The sequence below is a fragment of the Acomys russatus genome, chromosome 4, assembly GCF_903995435.1.
Source record: "Acomys russatus chromosome 4, mAcoRus1.1, whole genome shotgun sequence".
In the NCBI taxonomy this organism is placed as follows: domain Eukaryota; kingdom Metazoa; phylum Chordata; class Mammalia; order Rodentia; family Muridae; genus Acomys; species Acomys russatus.
Genome location: NC_067140.1, coordinates 175,653 through 193,069, shown reverse-complemented (window position 1 = coordinate 193,069; position 17,417 = coordinate 175,653). Strand labels below are relative to the sequence as shown.

Below are 17,417 nucleotides of genomic sequence, written 5' to 3'. Positions count from 1 at the left end.
GTTTTGATCACAACATACAATGTTTAGGTAACTCCCATAGGAGGCTAGAAAATACTAAGCCCAGGGTGGGCACCATATAGAAGAGTCTATAGGTGTCCCTCTGTAACAGGTTCAATTACACAAGGAAGAGCCAAGGGTCTCTGCATGCCCATGTCCTGTTGACACGGGTAACACAAAAACCGGTAACCTAGTTACAGGCCAAGAAAGCACCGTGTTTCTTGTTACAGCTGGCTTCAGTGAAGCTAATCCCTGGTCCTAGAGTGATGCTGGGAAGGTATGTTTCCATGTTTGCGAATCATCTAGGAAACTCTATGATGCCTTGGGATGGGTGAGTATAGAGTTCCAGTCACAGGTCCTCCAGCTGCCCATACTTGCTAATGCTAGGGCTCTGACCTTGGAGGAACAGACAGGCAGATCACCACGATCTCCCAGCACTGGTACTTGGAGATATGAAGGGTCTATAGCTGGGGAAAGTGGGGGAAAACCCACCATCAAGAAAGGCTAGGTCCTCAGTGGGCTTGCACCCCTCCATCTAGAGGATGCAGGGAGTGTAGACATTGGTACTCAAGTGCAGGTATAGGACCACAGCCAGTCCTTGCTAAGCCTTGTGCTCCATCACTTCTCAGCCCTGCTTGGTCGGTAGGGGTGTAGCTACAGGTCAGGCCGCTTTGACAAAACACCAAACATGCTTAGATCAAGACAACCTGGTGGGCTATGCCTGGCACGTTTCCAGGTCCTGGTTAGGCAGCTCACATCCTGGGGAAGAGCAGCTCCAACTACTACTGTACAGCATGGTGCTGTAGTCTCCTCCTCTAGTCCTGGCTTTTGAGAAAAGGCACCTCCAATCAGAGCAGACCCGGAGCCTTCAAGTTGTAAGCGGCCCTTGTACTTCCTGTGGGCACTGTCTGGGGCAGTGGTCAAGAACAAACTTGAGGGGGCAGCAGAGGAGGGAACACTGATCAAGACCACCACCAAGATTTTATTTTAAATAAATGCTCAGTCTATGGCCAGGTTAGGTGACAGACAGGTGGGCAGAATGGAAGGAAGTGCAGATCCAGGTGCCCCTTACTGTGGGTGAGCAAATGCCAGGGGACAGCGAAGAAGGCAAGCAGGTTCGTGAGCTGAAGGAACAAACTGAACCACTTGGAGTCTGTATGCCAGGAAGGGCAGAAAGAACCATATCCTTGTATTTGAAGCGGTGGTGCCAGAGAGCCTGGAGTGGTCCTGAGCTCCTGGGCCCTTCCCAGGCTTCCTGTGCCCAGCATATTGACCTGATGTCAATATAGACCTTCCCAGAAAGAGCTCAGGTAGAGTGGCCTCCCAGGGTCAGGGGCCTGCCTGCCACTGTTTTCCTCACAGAGCCGTCTGTGGAGCCTCTGCCTGTTGTGTCCAAGTCCTCTTTCTAGGTACACACTGGGCTCTCCTGGGTGCCAGACTGCTGTCCAGGGGAGAAGGGAAGGAGGGTGGGTCTTCATGCTCCTTCACAGGCCAGTATCAGTGCTGGCGCTCCGGTTCCGACTTCCCTAGGAATTCCCTAGACCAGAGAAGGACAACCATATGAGCCACACTGTGCTTGACCTAAGACCCCACTCCCCACAGTCCTCAGGTGGCTGAGGCTACAGTGACTGATGAGGGTGCCAGGTGAGGCAGACAGGGCATTGCACCTCCAAGGTCAAATCCCAGTGTGGGGATGTAGAGACAAAATCAGGCTTTCGAGGTCCATATTCAGTTGAAATTTTATGCTATATTCCCTTTTATAATGAATGGTGGATGAAGTCAATCCTAAACCCAGTTTACTTAGTGCCCTGTCCCAAATGGCAAGGAATCCTTTACTGGAACTCTCAAAGGAGCTAGAGTCTGGACAGTTATACACAGGCTATTGCTCTTCAGGAGACAACTTATGCCGCCAATTTTTGTCATAAGTTGGAAATAACTGGTCTCTAACCCATTTCCTCCAGCACAAATGGAAATACCACTCACAGCAGCAACCATGCTCTCCCAGTGGCCCAGTGCTCTGGGTTCATGTGTGAGTATGGTGCCCTCTCCTTGGTGCCCAGGGAGGGTTAGACTTGTGATCAGGGCTGCGCTGCGTGGTGCTAAGTAGAGCACAAGGAGCTAGATAATTACAAGCAGAAGTCTGTGTAGAAGCATGGAGGATAGGCATGCACGGGAGGCAGGCCAGTCAGTCACTGAACTGCTTGTTACTCCACACTCAGGCTTGGGCTCTGGGCCCAGGCCAGATGGTGCCTTTGGCCTTCTGAGCTGCAGTCTACATTCTGCCCAAGAGTCTGACTAGTGTGCAGAAAATGACCTTCCTTCAGGAAGCTGCATCTGAGTACGCCTGTACATACGAAGCCTTCTATGCACTGGGAATAGTGCAGGTGCACACTAAAAGGCCCTCAGGATGCTCGCGCACTCCTGCACACACATGGTGCACAGGCACACTGTCTTAGGTACTCTCCCCATGCATGTTCACTTGGGCTTGTACAATGTGTATAGGGAGACCATATGCTCCATCTGATCATAGAATTATCCAGAGGATAGGTGGTGTTAGTGCCAGGCTCTTGAATCACTGATACTGCAGCATGCCTCAGCTCCTCATATGGCTACAGTGGCTGCCATTTGCAGTACAGCTAGTTATGAGGCATTGCTGTCCTGCAGCGGCTCATGGGTTAGAAGAGAAAGCCTTACCTCAGTATCCGTGGAAGCTCAGGGCTTTTGTAGATGTATTTATGTCTGTAGCCAAGGTTGGAGTGAAAAGGGATAAACTGTACTTTGAAGTCTCGGAAGCTTCGAGATGGTGCAGCAATGTTGTATAGCTGGTGAGAGGGAGATGAATCAGCCCAGAGCCCAACGGAGAACCACTGATGGCCTCTCTTGGAATAAAGAAAGACTGGTGCTCTCTCCAAAGAACAGCTCAAGTGCCCGTGGCCAGTGCCTTTGTCATTACAGTCTGCACAGCCAGGGTCCAAGAAGCCAGAGTCTGGTCTAACAGGGGCTAAGAACTAGGCCTGGCCACTCTCTTAAGGCTACCATTTATGACCTCTTTTCTGTCCTTACACCTCCAGAGCGCCCTTCCTCTGAAGAACAGCTAAGTACAGCAGCTCCAGTGGCAGAGACAGTGCACTTCCACCTCAGCTCCATGCACCATGGGTGCGTTGCTAGGCAGTGCACACTCTTGGATAGCTTCATCTTCTGTGTCCCTTATGAAGTTTGCCCAAAGAGAGTCCTGGGCCCAGCTGCTGCTGAGGCATGGCATGCACTCCTGTGGGCTTGCCTGCTCCTTGGCACAGCTGTGCCCCATATGGTGTTCTTTACCTCACTTTTCCCCCTTCCACAAATCTAATCCAGCTTCCTAGCAGCAAAGTCAAAGCAGATTTAGTAGAAGCAAGTGTGAGGTCCCTGTAGTTGTGGACAGAACAGCAGTCTGGTCTTGACCCTGGCATCAGGCCTGGAAAGGATGCAGACTGAGACTTGAGCCCACTCCATGACACAGTGTGCAGGGGCTGCCTCCCTACCTTGCCCACCCTGATCCGTACTCAGGGCCAGTGGCGCCTACTACACCAGGAGCAGTCACATAATACCTACCTTTTTGCCAAGATGAAAGGGCACAACTGGGTCATCCTCAGCATGCAAGATGAGCAGAGGACAGGAGATGTGCTTCACACTGTAGGAGAAAGGGGCTAGGTGGAGACCAAAGGGGGGTCACCTGCACCCCTCACCCTGTGCAGGGATCTGGGTTTATAGGGTGTTCTTCCTTGATGCCTTACACCCTGAATGTAGCTTTTCACTATAGAACTAAGAACTAACTTTATGTATCTCAGCTAGGTGACAGCTGTCAATCAATGGTGATTTCACTCCCCAATATCTGACCCCTGTGTAGTTTATGAAAACTGAAAAACATTAACTTTGCCAGTAGATACATCCAAAGTTTAAAAAATAAAACACTCTTTATAGATGAGAATACTTAAGTGCTCTCAGAATCTTACTCCAAATGGATGTTACTATGAATCTGTTGGTTAAAAGAATCAGTACTCTATTTAATCTTGTGTAATCAACACTTAAGTCACCCTAGCTTTGAGCCTTTAATGGGTCCCAGAGAGCCAGAGTTCTTCAGCAAGCCACAAAGTAGAAAGAGAAGCTAAAAGGACGGAGAGGACCACTGAGGTAGCCATCTGGGCTGTTTCAATCTTGACCACTAGGAGAGCTGTGCATGCGCATGCCCTGAAGGTAGCACAGTACCTTCCTGGTACACTGAGCAGGACCTAGTCTTGAGAGAGCTTGCGACCCAAATGTGACCTCCTACTAGTTGGCACCCAGCATCCGTGACTCATGATGGCGTGTTTCTTATGTATATACCCATCCACATATGTAAATATGTAGGTAAAAGCCAGAGGACCGTCTTGGACATCATCTCTACCTTTCGTTTTGAAACAGGATCTCTCATTGACCTATAATTCGGGAAGGAAGGCTAGATTAGCTGGCAATGAGTCCCAAGGAAGCCTGTCTCCACTTTCCTAGCACTGGGATTACAAGTATATCATCTCACCTGGCTTTAAAAAAATGATTTATTTTTATTTTATGTACATTGGTCTTCTAACTGCATGTACCATCTGTGTGAGGGTGTCAGATCCCCTGGAACAGGAGTTACAGACAGTTGTGAGCTGCCATATAGGTGCTGGGAATTGAACCTGGGTCCTCTGGAATAGCAGCCCCCTTTGCCTGGCTTCTTTTTACATGGATTCTGGAGGTTAAACTCATGCTTTCAAGATAAGAATTTCATTGACTAAGCTATCTCCCTATCTAAATGGTGGGGCATCTGATGAGCTGGTTTCTTTAACCTGAGCCTCTTAGACAAAGTGGTAAGTCCTTGGTACAGAAACAGTACCAAGTTTAAGGAGGTCCCATCCATACAAGAGGCTGATGTGAAGGATAAGGGTTCCACTGGTGCATGGTCCTACAGCTACTCACATGCTGCGTATCTTTGTGGGAGAGTTGGAGCCAAAGGCAGCTTCCTGGGTCCACTACTCAGTTTGTCTTTACTTATTTAGGTTTTTTGAGACAGGGTTTCTCTAGGTGTAGCTTTGGCTGTGCTAGAACCCATGAGGCTGGCCTCAAACTCAGAGATCTGCCTGCTTCTGCCTTCCAAGTGCTGGGATTAAAGACATGGACCACTACTGCCTGGTTTCACTTTTGCTTTTAAGCAAATTTGCTTTATTTAGATAACTTTCATTTAAGATTTACAATGGTAGGGACTGGAGAGATGGCTCAAAGGTTAAGAGAGTTGGCTGCTCTTCCAGAGGTCCTGAGTTCCATTCCCAATAACCACATGGTGGTTCACAACCATCTATAATGTAATCTGATGCCTTCTTCTGGCCTGCAGGTGTACATGCAGGCAGAGCACTGTATACATAATAATAAATAAGCCTTAAAAAAAAAAAAAGATTTACAGTGGTAATACTAAGGCAAAGGGCTTTGTTTGTAACGTTTACTTTCAATGTGGTTACTGTTAAATTTAAATACTGGTTTAATGTCTATTCAGGGGTCCAGTTTCAAGACTGATAAAAGAATTATAAAAAAAAATAATTATATGGGCAAAATATTCTATTAATTTTTTTTGTTTTGTTTTTGTTTTTGTTTTTGTTTTTCAAGACAGGGTTTCTCTGTGTAGCCTTGGCTGCCCTGGACTTGCTTTGTAGATCAAGCTGGCCTCGAACTCACAGTGATCCACCTGCCTCTGCCTTCCGAGTGCTGGGATTAAAGGCGTGTGCCACCACGCCCGGCCTTCTGTTAATCTTTTAAAAATCTTTATTTCTATGCCAGGAGAAAACTGTTCCTTTTTTTTTTTTTTTTTTTTTTTTTAATGACTATTGTTAGTAGGTGCAGTGCGCAAGCCTGATAACGCAGCATGACTTCTGGAGCTGGTGTAGCAGGCATCTGTAGTCCCAGACCCCTGTTTCGGCCATGCCTGACCAGGTGGAAGGAGAGCCCTGATACCTGAAGTTGACTCTATATGCACACCACAGCGAGCAGGGGCCCTGCCCTGCCGTTTAAATGTTTTTTCTTATTTCTAATACAAAGCTCAGCTTGACTTTCCCTTTCAAAGGCCAGTTTTTCAGAAGCCAACCATACGTCTTCCACTGTCAGGCTAAACCTGCAGTGAGTCCCCTGCGGTTTCCTGTGTCTTTCTACCACAATACTCACTTTTCATCATTTGCGAATTTAATTCCACTGCTTGTAATGGGATCGAGGAAGAACCAGTCAAAGCCAGGGAAGTATCGGTATATCTGAACACAAGACAGAGACATTTTCAGGAGTGAGGGAGCTGTGCAGAAGGAAAAGGCCAAGAGTTCTGGCAGTTTAGGTTCAGGGAGTTGGGGGTTGTGCTGTTTCCATTCCCAGTTTTGTGACTGGGGACAAAAGACTCATCTGCTGTCTCACCTCATATCTGGGGCTCCCACACCTCATGCTCAACCAGAAACCAGACTCCCTACAGACAGAAAGACCAATACCCACCAAGGAAATAGGGATCAAACGCCCATTTCCTCCCAAAATTTCAAGGAAATCAGTACCAATGATATGAGAAAATAAAGGGGTGCTCTGGCCCACAGGAAGTAGCATGAGATTGTGTCAACTCCAGAGCTGAAGTGGGAAGGTAGGAAGGCAGGCCAGGAAAAAGGATGGTTCCCACCTGATGAGGGAGGGGTGGGGACTGACCAGCCAGCCCCAGAATCCTTATCAAGGATTACCAGGGCTTTACTCTGAGGCATTGCTGGGAAGTTCATCTCTCCAGTGCACTGAGCCTGGGTTCCTGTCATCTTCTAGTGCCTGGAGTGTAGGCTCTACCCCAAGGAGGGAGCTAATCTGCATCCTTCCACAATACCGAGTGGGCAGTGATGCTGTGACATCAGGTATGCAGTGAAGTCACATGGATACTGGGCACACAACACGGCCACTGCAATACCAGTGTCCCTGGCCAAAGCTATCCCTCCTTTTTTGACAGCTCTTTGGGCAGGCCAGTGCCTAGAACTAGGAGTCTTTAGAAATGTCAAACTGGTCCTTTTATATGACTACTTTCATTATCTACTTGCACTTATCTTCATATCAATTACTATTTTTTTTAAGTTTTTCTTTTTTGTTTTTTCAATACAGGGTCTCTCTGTGTAGTCTTGGCTGTCCTGGACTTGCTTTGTAGAGCAAGCTGGCTTTGAACTTGCAGCGATTCCACTGCCTCTGCCTCCTGAGTGCTGGGATTAAAAGCGTGCGCCATCACACCTGGCCATAACAAATATTTTAATAATGAAAATATATTGTTTTTCATAAAATCATGTACTTGCCACTGAAAATGGATGGCTCTTTGCTTCTTCACGGATATTTGTGAATGGAGACTCCAAAATAAGGGCATCTGGTGGTGTCTCTAGACAAAGAAAAACAGCTGACAGTGGGTAAGAAGTGACAGAGCCAGTGAGGCTAAGTGGCTGAGGTGCTTAGAAAGGACAGGGAGCCCAGGCACCCAGTTTTGCAGGCTTCCCACCACTCAGCCCTAGCCCCCAAGAGGCCCCAGATGACTTTTGAGGATCCTACTGGAGGGCAGGATGGGGTAAACTCTGAGCACACCTGGGACCGCACCCTTGATGGTCAGCTCATGCCATCTCCATGTTGCTTGCCAATTAGAAGTTGCTTGGCAAGACTATGTAGTAGGAGCTGGTGGCCTAACACACACACAGGGTACCCCACCCGGAGCCTGGCTCTCACCTCGCTCACAGAGGCGCCGGACCAGATTTGTTGCCACTCTAGGAAGAAAAAAACAGAGTTCAGCTGAATTCTGATGAAAATTCTTTTAGATGAAACTGTTGATTCGGGAAAGTGCCCAAAGACTCTGCCCTGAGAAGCTAACTTGGAGGTTTAGAGTGAGTGGGAAAAACAAGGTGTACCTTCTTTTATTTTTGGTTGTGAGCCTAGCCTTTAATGGCTGAGTCATCTCTCCAGCCCAAGGTGAACCTTCTTAAAAGGTGACAAAAGCCACTCTCTTGTCCTCAGACATGTGATCTCTCTCCAAGAGCCTCCCACAGGTTGCCTTGCCATCCCTTCAGCTGCACGCTGGCTGGTTGGCAGTTACTGGTGATAGACAGGAAGGGATTAGCACTTGTCACCTACCAGGCCAGGTCCCTCCTGTTGTCTTAGTAAAACACCTGGCAGATGCTATGCAGACAGCCAGAGAGATGGCCAGCATCCCCTGTGAAGGACAGGTAACCCTGGACTGCAGGATGCCATCCTAGTGAGGAAATGGGCTGAGAGCGAGCTCAGCCAGTATGCCTGCCTGCAGGTGAAGGCATGAGGAAGATGAGGACCAAGACCCTTTTTAGGCCATGCTCAGCAGAAGCTATGTTGACCATAGCTCTCTTTTCTTGATCCTCCTTGCTAAGCTGAACATGGCAAAGTGACAAAGCTGCCCCCAAATATCTCTACCTAGTGTTCTTGGACTCAGTTGGTAAACCCCCTAAGTCACAACTGACATAGTTTATCTGCACTCTGATAATGCTCTAGGGGCCAAAGCTCTCTGGAACCCTGGCTGCAATCTCCACTGCCCACACTGGTTCTAAAGCACTTCTGAATTGAGGAATAATTATAGAAATTCAATCTTTCTTTGTCTCTCTTAGTGCTTTACTCCTTTACCCCCTACCACAGGGACAGGAGCCCAGGACTGCAGGAATGAATGATGCTACAGGCTCAGAGGCATTGGGGCTGCTTCAGAGGCCTGCATCACTATGTCATCCTCCTGCTTTGAGAGGCACTTACCCAGTGCCAAGTGAATGGCCCCAAATATACACAGGGTTGTCACCACTTCTTGCTTTGATCCAGTCAAAAACATGGAGTGCGTCATATGTCATGCCTCGCTCCGATGGTGTTCCTATTGAGTCACCCCAACCTGAGAGAGAGGAATATTAAAGGCAGCTTGTGACTAAAGCTGCTGCAGTAGAAGCTGTCCTCTAAGTAGCCCCACCCGTGTGCCATCATTTCTACTCTGGCTCTGGGGTCGGGGAGATGGGCAGGAGGGGTGTGGAAGTGAACCTCCCCTACTTTCGCTGGCTCAGCAAACCAGAGGGCCCTGCCATTCTACATGTATAGCATCAGATTGGTGCTAACAGAATAAGAGTCAGCAAAACACACACCAGAACCTTGAACACATGTCCTGCGAGTGCCTGCCCACAGATGCAAGCATCCTTCAAGCTAGTTCTTCCTCTGCTCTATGGACAGGCCAGTACGGGGGCCCATGAGGACCAGGGCAGATAGAGTGCTGACACGATGAGCCCAATCTGCCCAGGGCCCACAAAAGGAACAGGTTAGAGAGCAGAAGTCAAGAAGCTGCAGGGAGACAGAGAAGTCGGAAGAGTCCAGTCTTACATAATTCTAATGCCAGTTTCCCAAACCCAGGGAAGAAGCGCTGAGAAGGGACATAGTTAAAGGCTTTGGGTATCCTGTGGGAGACCTGGGAACATGAAGAAAGAGGCAGAGTCAGAGGACAGGGTGGTCCTACACCACACACACAGGCAGAGACTCAGGCCTGGAAAGAGAGATGCAGGGTTATCTTTTCTTGATAGCCTACAGGAAGAGAATATGGAAGGAAGGAGGCCTTTTCATCATCCTAAGATCCCAGCACACCCAGCAGAAGAGTGTTTCTAAAAACCATTGCAGAATGGAAAAGCAAAAGGCAAGCAAAGGAGCTTTCCAGCTCTTCACTTAATTTTTCTGAGCCCAGAATATTCATCCTTTTGTTTTGTTCTTGTTGGTTTTTTTGTTTGTTTGCTTGTTTGAGATAGGACTTCTCTGTGTCATCCTGGCTTTCCTAGAACTTTCTCTGTAGACCAGGCTGGCCTAGAACTCAGAGGTCCATCTGCCTCTGCCTCCTGAGTGCTGGGATTAAAGGCGTGCGCCACCACCTGGCTCAGAACATTCATCCTGATGGAGCTTTCCTTAGCAAAAGCCATCACTACATTCAGCAGAACAGTGACTTCTGGAGAAGCCCATATCTTAATCATAGAATTGGTAAACATGTGACTCTCATGCCAGGGGAGTATAGCTATAATAGACGGAGGCCATCAATGGGACCACCTTAGGACCATCTGGGTAAAGCCCAAGTATTCATAAACATTTTGATAACAGAAAGAGAAGGCAAATGCCAGAGTCTCTCTGCAGCTAGGAAAGTGGAAGGGGCCTCTTCTGAAGTCACTGAAGAACAATGCCCACAGACACTTTAATTCTATGTCAGGGGCTAAAGATTTTAGATTTATGATCTCCATAACTATAAGATAATAAACTTGCTTTGTTTTAATATATGCTGTTGGTGGTAATCACATCAACAAAAGAAAACATAAGCCCCACTTGCAGGTGGCCGTGGCTTCTATCCCTTAGCTCGAGGACACCTGAATCCCTGTCCTCCCTCAGAAGAAGCAAACAAACTAGCTAAGCAGCCTTTGTCCCTTGATTCTATGGAACCAAGTGGGGGTTCTATGGAAGAGTATTCCTTTAAAACAGTTGCTCACTGTTTAAAAAAAAAAAGTATTTCTGCTGCGTATTAATCAGAATACTCATAGACACACCAAACTGGACTCTACGTCTGCTCGGTGGCAACCAACCCTGACTGAATACAAAAGAAAAGAAGCAAGGCAATCAAGATAGAGGAACCCGTCTGCTCTCAATGAGTCTTTCCGCAGCTTTCATCATCTCACCAAGACTAGCTCTGCTACTGAGCTAATGTCTGATGTCCAATAAGGAGAAAAGACAGCATTTTCTGCACTTAAACGTTGCTATCAGGGCACATGCAATAAAGTCTGCTCCCAGATGCTACAGCAGGACGCCTACTATACCCTTCCTCCCACTGACCGCACAGTCCTTGCAGGCCCAGCACTGTACCTGAGGACATGATACATTTTTTTTTTTTTTTTTGCATGATACATTCTTAAAAGGAACCTTACCTCTGTAGTCGAAGGTGACCACATGGTAGCCAAGGGAACTCAGCACCTGAGGGGGGGAAAACATCCATCATTGGCAACTTGTCTTGGACAGAGCAGCTTCCTCTCCACCAAACCCATCCAGAGTTCTGTCCTGAGTCATGCATACAGTGGGAACTTAGCAGACTGTTGACATGCAGCTCCTGCCTGGACCTTCTGCTGTAGAATGTTCTACCTGCCTCTGGCTGAGCAACATGGGAAGGATGCCTCTTCTGTTGCTCCTTAGATAGCCAAGTGGCCAGCTCCTACAGTGCCCAGGATGATGCTTTACAATACAGGGCAGCAAACAGCTCTCAAGTACAGTTGGGAGACTTGAGGTAGCCAGCATGTTGGCGGAGCTCAGAGACTTCATTTTAGGAACCTTACCGCAACCTAGTATTTTTTTAAATTTTGTTGAATGTGTCTTTCTTTCTGTTTTGTTTTTTTGAGACAGGGTTTCTCTGGGTAGCTTTGGTTGTCCTGGAACTCATTCTGTAGACCAGGTTGGCTTTAGACTCACAGAGATCAGCCTGCTTTTGCCTTTCAAGTGCTGTAATTAAAGGATTGTGCCACCTCTGCCCAGAAAATTTTTCTATTACTTTAAAAAATTCCTGTTTAATTAGCTTCTTTGTCCATTCTCATTAAGATCACTATTCATAGCCAATTGATAGTGGTGCACGCCTTTAGTCCCAGCCCTCAGGAGGCAGTGGATCTCTGAGTTTGAAGTCAGCCTGATCTACAAAGCAAGTCCAGGACAGTCAAGGCTATACAGAGAGACCCTGTCTCAAAACAAAACAAATCACTAAGCATGTGCAGCATACAATACCCTGGCTTGGGAATGCCTAGCACATGAAAGAGCCTTCCGTGCCACCACTGTCACCCACAGCTACTCAGCACTCCACCCTTAGGGAGCGATGGCATTTCCCAGGCAGCCTAGTGAATCCTACCCTCTCCTAGCCTACTCCCAAAGCCTTGTGGACCTGCACAAAGAGATTCTTTTCTATTACAGAACCATCAAGGGAACTAGAATCTTCTCAGCCACTTGCCTTTCCTGCCTTGATCCAATTTACTCAGGGGAATAAAAACTTCCCACTACCCACAGCAAAACAGGCCCCCATATCTGTGCATATTCTCTTCTACCCTATTACATATAGACAGGAGAGGAAGACAGGCATGGCCGGGCCAAGCGTGCTCTACCAAGGTGCAAGACCCAAGATCAAGAAGAAAATCACAGTGCCAGCAAGATGGCTCGACAGGTAATAATCTGAGTTTGATCCCCAGGACTCATAAGGTACAAGGAAAGAATCAACTTCCACAAACTGTACTCTGACTTCCACATTCGCACTATAGTGCAAAACAGACATACAGACACAGACACACAGACAATCACACTCAGACACATACAAACCCACAAAAAAAAAAAAAAAAAAAAAAAAAAGGGATTCCATGGCATGCCCAAGGCATAAACATTTATCTGCAGGGGCTTCTACCAAGCCTGTCTGCCACTTGGCTCAAATGCCACCTTTATATTCCCTACACCCTAAGGGTGATCCTGCAGTAAGGATAGCCCCCACAGTACTTCTATATTTAAGAAACACATTAAAAACAACGGCAAATGCTTTTCACCTCATTAGCAAATACCTGAGAAAGAATCTCCAAAGTGTATGCATTGGTTCTGGAGCCTACCAAGAAGCAGCACAATGGAAGAACCGTGGGAGAACTAGGCTGGCATCACCTCCCATCATGCCCATGACTGGGGACTGTTCAAGTGACCCTGTCTGTTCTAGCACTGCTCCTTTGGGCCATCTGCACTTACCTTGTACAGTTCCACACGGTGGTCGCCACCTCTGAAAAGGAGGGAAACAGGAAGTAGTGTTAGTGCCCCTGTTCAAGGCAGGGCACAGGATATCCCTCAATAGTTTGGGGCTAGAGAGATGGCTTAGTGGTTAAGAGAACTGGCTGCTCTTCCAGAGGACCCAGATTCAATTCCCAGCATCTATGTGGCACCTCATAACTGTCTGTAACTCCTGTTCCAGGGAATCTGACACTCTCATACAACAATATAAATAAATAAATTATATATTAAAAAAGAATACTTTGTATTAAAAAAAAAAAAAAAGACTTTGGGATCCCAAAGCTAGATGATGGCTTAGTAGTTAAGAATGCTTACTGCTAGCTGGGTGTGGTGGTGTATGCCTGTGAGCCTAGTACTCAGAGGGGCAGAGGCAGGCGGATCTCTGAGTTTGAGGCCAGCCTGGTCTACAAAGTAAGTCCAGGACAGCCAAGGATACACAGAGAAACCCTGTCTTGGAGATGGGGGGCTATGGCAAACACTTTTTATTTCTCACATCTTAGGGGTATTTCTTAATTATCATGTGTTTTTAAATTTTTCAATAGAAATAGATACTTAAACAGCCCTAGATTATTTTTTTGTTTTTGTTTTTGTTTTTTGAGACAGGTTTCTTTGTCTAGCCTTGGCTGTCCTGGAACTGTATTTGTAAACCAGGCTGGTCTTGAACTCACAGAGATCCACTGTCTCTGTCTCCCAAGTGCTGGGATCAAAGGCCTGCGCCACCACACCCGGCTTTAACAGCCCCAGATTTAAAAGACACATGGACAACACTACACAGCCCCACCCTGCCTACCCATGCCCTTCCTAGCTCCCCAGGGTCAGGGCCACATGTGTGTACGGAAACTGTGTCCCAAAAAACCGTGTCCAGGTACCTTTCTATTTTGCCCCTCATTTCCTATCTGGAACCCCTGGTCATGGGAGCTCCTTTCTGCCTGCTGCCTCTTCACATTCCGTACATACAGGTGGGATGCACGTAGACACAGGGAAGTGAGCCCTGGAGCCAGCTGCTGGACCTTCATCAGGAGACCCTTGATAACTCCTCATGTATGAAAATGGCTTGCTCCCCAGCAGACTAGTCTTAAAACCAAGCACTTCTTATTTCTTATTCCCTTCTTCATCCTTCAAACCATTTTCCTTCTCTTACAATGAGTACTGAAACCATTTCAGGTATATGGTGAGTGGAAACGCCACTGCAGGGACGTGTGCATGAGTCAGAGGAGGGCAACCAATACACTGCAGCACAAAAACACAAAGAAACGCGCTCAGGTCCAGAAGCAAATCCTGATAGATGGTTTGAGTTGTCTTTAGACAGTAGCTTACCTATCCCCACCCCTCAAACTACTCCCATTGACTGAAAAAAGAAAGTGGGGCTGGGAGCTCAAAAGCTACACCTGCTAGAGACTTCGATGCTATATGATTGTTGAGACAGATGGAGCTGGCCAGGAGACTCTGCTTAAGCAGAGAGGAATAGCCAGAAGAGAGTCTCAGTAAGTGAGCCAAAGCCTTTGAGAAATGAGGCTCAGGTAGGACTAGACAGAATGCAGACACTACAGGCAGTAGGAAGGCACAGTAAATAATTGAAAGTCACCATATTCCTTTCAGACATAAAGCTACAGCAAAGCTTTGTCCTTCTTATTTAATACGTGACTACCAGAAACATGTTACAGCCAACTACAATATTCTCATTTATGGAAAGATGCTACAAAAGCTGTTTATAGCTACTTGGTCTTTGAAAAGCAGAAAAGAAACCTATTGCAGCTTGTCCCCAACAAAGCAAACTGCAAACTCTACAGAAACAGTAGCCAAACAGTCTGCTCTTGGCACAGAGACCAGCCTTGTGGCTTATGCTTCTGGGTTGTTTTCACAATGTTCTCATCATGGCTTCACAGAAGGTATCTACCCAGACTGCCTTCCCTTCTAGAAAGACCCATACATTGTTTTTCTTGCTGTTTCTACCTATAAGAGGTCTACCCTGCAGGTACTCTCCCACTGCCCTGCTGCTGAAGGGTGGCCTCCCTTCTGGCTCCTGCAGGCTCACAGGCAACCCAAACAAGCACAGAAAAAGGGGCCCTATTGTTTTCAAACAATGCTTGCCTAAGAAAAATGCACTTCCCCTGTCCTTCTGAACAACACGCTGTGGTATAAAAAGAACATGACTCTTTTGGTGGGAGAGCAACTCCAGCTTAAGTCAGCCTGAAGTCCAAGGGCTTAAACCCACTCATGAGAAGTATCTAGGGTAAAATAAAAGGCCCAAATGGACAAAATATGTACTTTCTTAACAGCCCATTAAGACACTGATGTTACTTGTGTCAAGGCTGCCACCAGACAGAAAGACAGACAGTCAGCTTGCCCCACATAGGCAGCCCAGGACAGACACTGTTCATGCATGCTCAACCTTCGGGTTCTCCTGTCTCTTTCAGAAGGGTGGGGGCAGCAGGGCCTGCCTTTTCATATAGCTGCCCTAGCCTACACTCTGGGGACTATCTTACAGGTAGGGCACACCAGGGATGACAAATATGGAAAGGTGAAAGGGAGTCAGCATTTTCCATAAGGGTGCACCAAGACCACCAATGTCATCATGACCCCTTGAGTGACTATCACTTCCTTAAAGAGAAGCCCTGACTCTTAAACTACATTCTAGCAGACACATTACTCTTTGACCCAAAACAGGAAGAAAAGACAGCCTATGGCTGGAGGAGCTCTTTGACAGAGACATATATATCCTCCTCCACCTGATGTTAGGTGCAACTTGCAAAGATGCTTGCTGCTCAGCACCGTCTCCCAGGGAGCTCTGGGCAGATGAGACCCACAGGGCCTTAGCACATAGGTCTGCTTCTAAGCTCTCCCAGTCCCAGAAGAATTCTACCTTTCCTTTGTTCTGGAGAAGCTCTTCTTGCACGCAGTAAACCTGATTACCTGGAACACAGGCCCACTTCACACAGTCTAAGCTAAAAAGAAGCCAGGTACCACACAGAGGTCACACCACTTGTGCGAGCTTACCTGGTGCCTGCATTCCCGTGTAGGTATAGAATGATGGGGTGGTTAGAAGCCAGAGCATCCTCATACCACATCTGGTCCTTCCCTTGGGCATTTTTCCACCAGACAGAGGGGATGGTGTGCCTGGAGATAGAAACAGAGGGGGCAGCAAGGTCAGATGCCCCTTCTGTACACAGTGGCACCTAATGAAGGTCTGCGGAGACAGAAAGCAGCAGAGCTCCTGTCTACAAACAAGTGGACAGAGGGTAGATGGCGCATTGTCTCATCCCTAAAATAAGTAACTGGAACTGTAAGCTACAAGGTCAGCTGATGACAGCCTTAGAGAGAGCAAAAGGGCCTCTTCTCGGTCAAATAGCTTGTTCTGGTGGTCTTTAACCAAATGTGAGAGAAATCTGCCCTGTATTAACTAGTAGAACCTTCCTGAACTCTAGAGCCACAAATACACAGACAAATTCCTCATCAGCCAGGTTGACCCTGGCTCTTGGATATTGCTATTCTAATTGGCCAAACTTTCCTTGAGATATATACAAAGGCCAACATGAGTCTGTTCATTACTGGGGAGGGTCTAAATTGATGTCTACTTTTCCTCTAAAAATCTTAGCCAAATTCATCCTAGACATCAGTGACATAAATCTCATAAAAATTTTTCTCATTTTAATGTATTGCTCATGTCCATTCATGAGGATCACATGTTGGAGATTGGTCTGCTATACTTTGAGGCTAATTACTGCTTCCTATCTCTGTATCCCAAGGTTGCTATGTAACCTTGTCTAAGGAACTTCCTGTTTGACCAATAAAAGGCCATCACACCTGGGCAGGGCAAATAGGATAGGCATAGCGAAGATTCCTGGGCTTTGGAAGACAGAAAGAATCTTGGGAAGGAGGGAGACCGGAAGAGAAAGAGGAAGGAGAAGGCCATGGGTTAGGCACATGGCTGGCGCTGATGGAGATTTGGCCCTCATTACTATAATTAGCAAGTATTTGGGATTATGGATAGGAGGTAGCTCAATAGAAATTACTAGAAGCAGATGGCAAGAGATTGGGGCAGGGTGTGGGTTATCTGCCCCAATATGGGAAGTAGTTTAGGGGACTAATATCTGTCCTGCCCCAGGTTAACTAAGGCTATTTTAAAATATAACAGGTGTCTTGTGTCTTCAGTGATGCAGGTTAGAAAATATTGCCACAATAATAATTGTAGGCATAATAAACATTAGGCCCTATTGATAAATCAACCACAACAATCACATTTTTGTGTTTCTAGCCACTATATATTAATAGTCCCAGAGCCTTGAGAGGCTATGGCAGGAAGATTGCTACATGCTATGAGTTCTCAGCCAACATAGGCAATACACAGCATTGATGGGGTAGTGGGGCTAAGTCGGTAGACCTATTTTTGATGTTTGGAGCAGACATTCTCTAGAAGCCAGACTATCGCATTTGGAACTCTAGGCAGAGGCCCACCCTCTGGCCTGTTGGTAGCAGGCAGCTGACACTCAGCTGATAGCCAAGAATAATGACCCTTGGGCCTTTGCAGATGCTGGTGGGAGAACCTAAGGAGATGGTGGTGAGGGCCTGTT

At 47.1% G+C, this 17,417-nt stretch overlaps 1 protein-coding gene across 1 annotated transcript in view; it reads right to left on the bottom strand.

Annotated features, from left to right (window-relative positions):
- Nucleotides 1-1,155: 1,155 nt before the first annotated feature.
- Nucleotides 1,156-17,417, bottom strand: part of Abhd12 (abhydrolase domain containing 12, lysophospholipase) — a 68,746-nt gene continuing 52,484 nt past the window's right edge. The window contains exons 4-13 of the mRNA XM_051143439.1: nt 15,844-15,963; nt 12,808-12,838; nt 10,977-11,022; nt 8,800-8,929; nt 7,756-7,793; nt 7,338-7,417; nt 6,205-6,287; nt 3,589-3,667; nt 2,692-2,819; nt 1,156-1,534 (exon numbers count right to left, since the gene is read on the bottom strand). Coding sequence (XP_050999396.1) covers nt 1,495-1,534; nt 2,692-2,819; nt 3,589-3,667; nt 6,205-6,287; nt 7,338-7,417; nt 7,756-7,793; nt 8,800-8,929; nt 10,977-11,022; nt 12,808-12,838; nt 15,844-15,963 — 775 coding nt within the window. The 3' untranslated portion in view covers nt 1,156-1,494. The remainder of the gene's footprint in view (nt 1,535-2,691; nt 2,820-3,588; nt 3,668-6,204; nt 6,288-7,337; nt 7,418-7,755; nt 7,794-8,799; nt 8,930-10,976; nt 11,023-12,807; nt 12,839-15,843; nt 15,964-17,417) is intronic.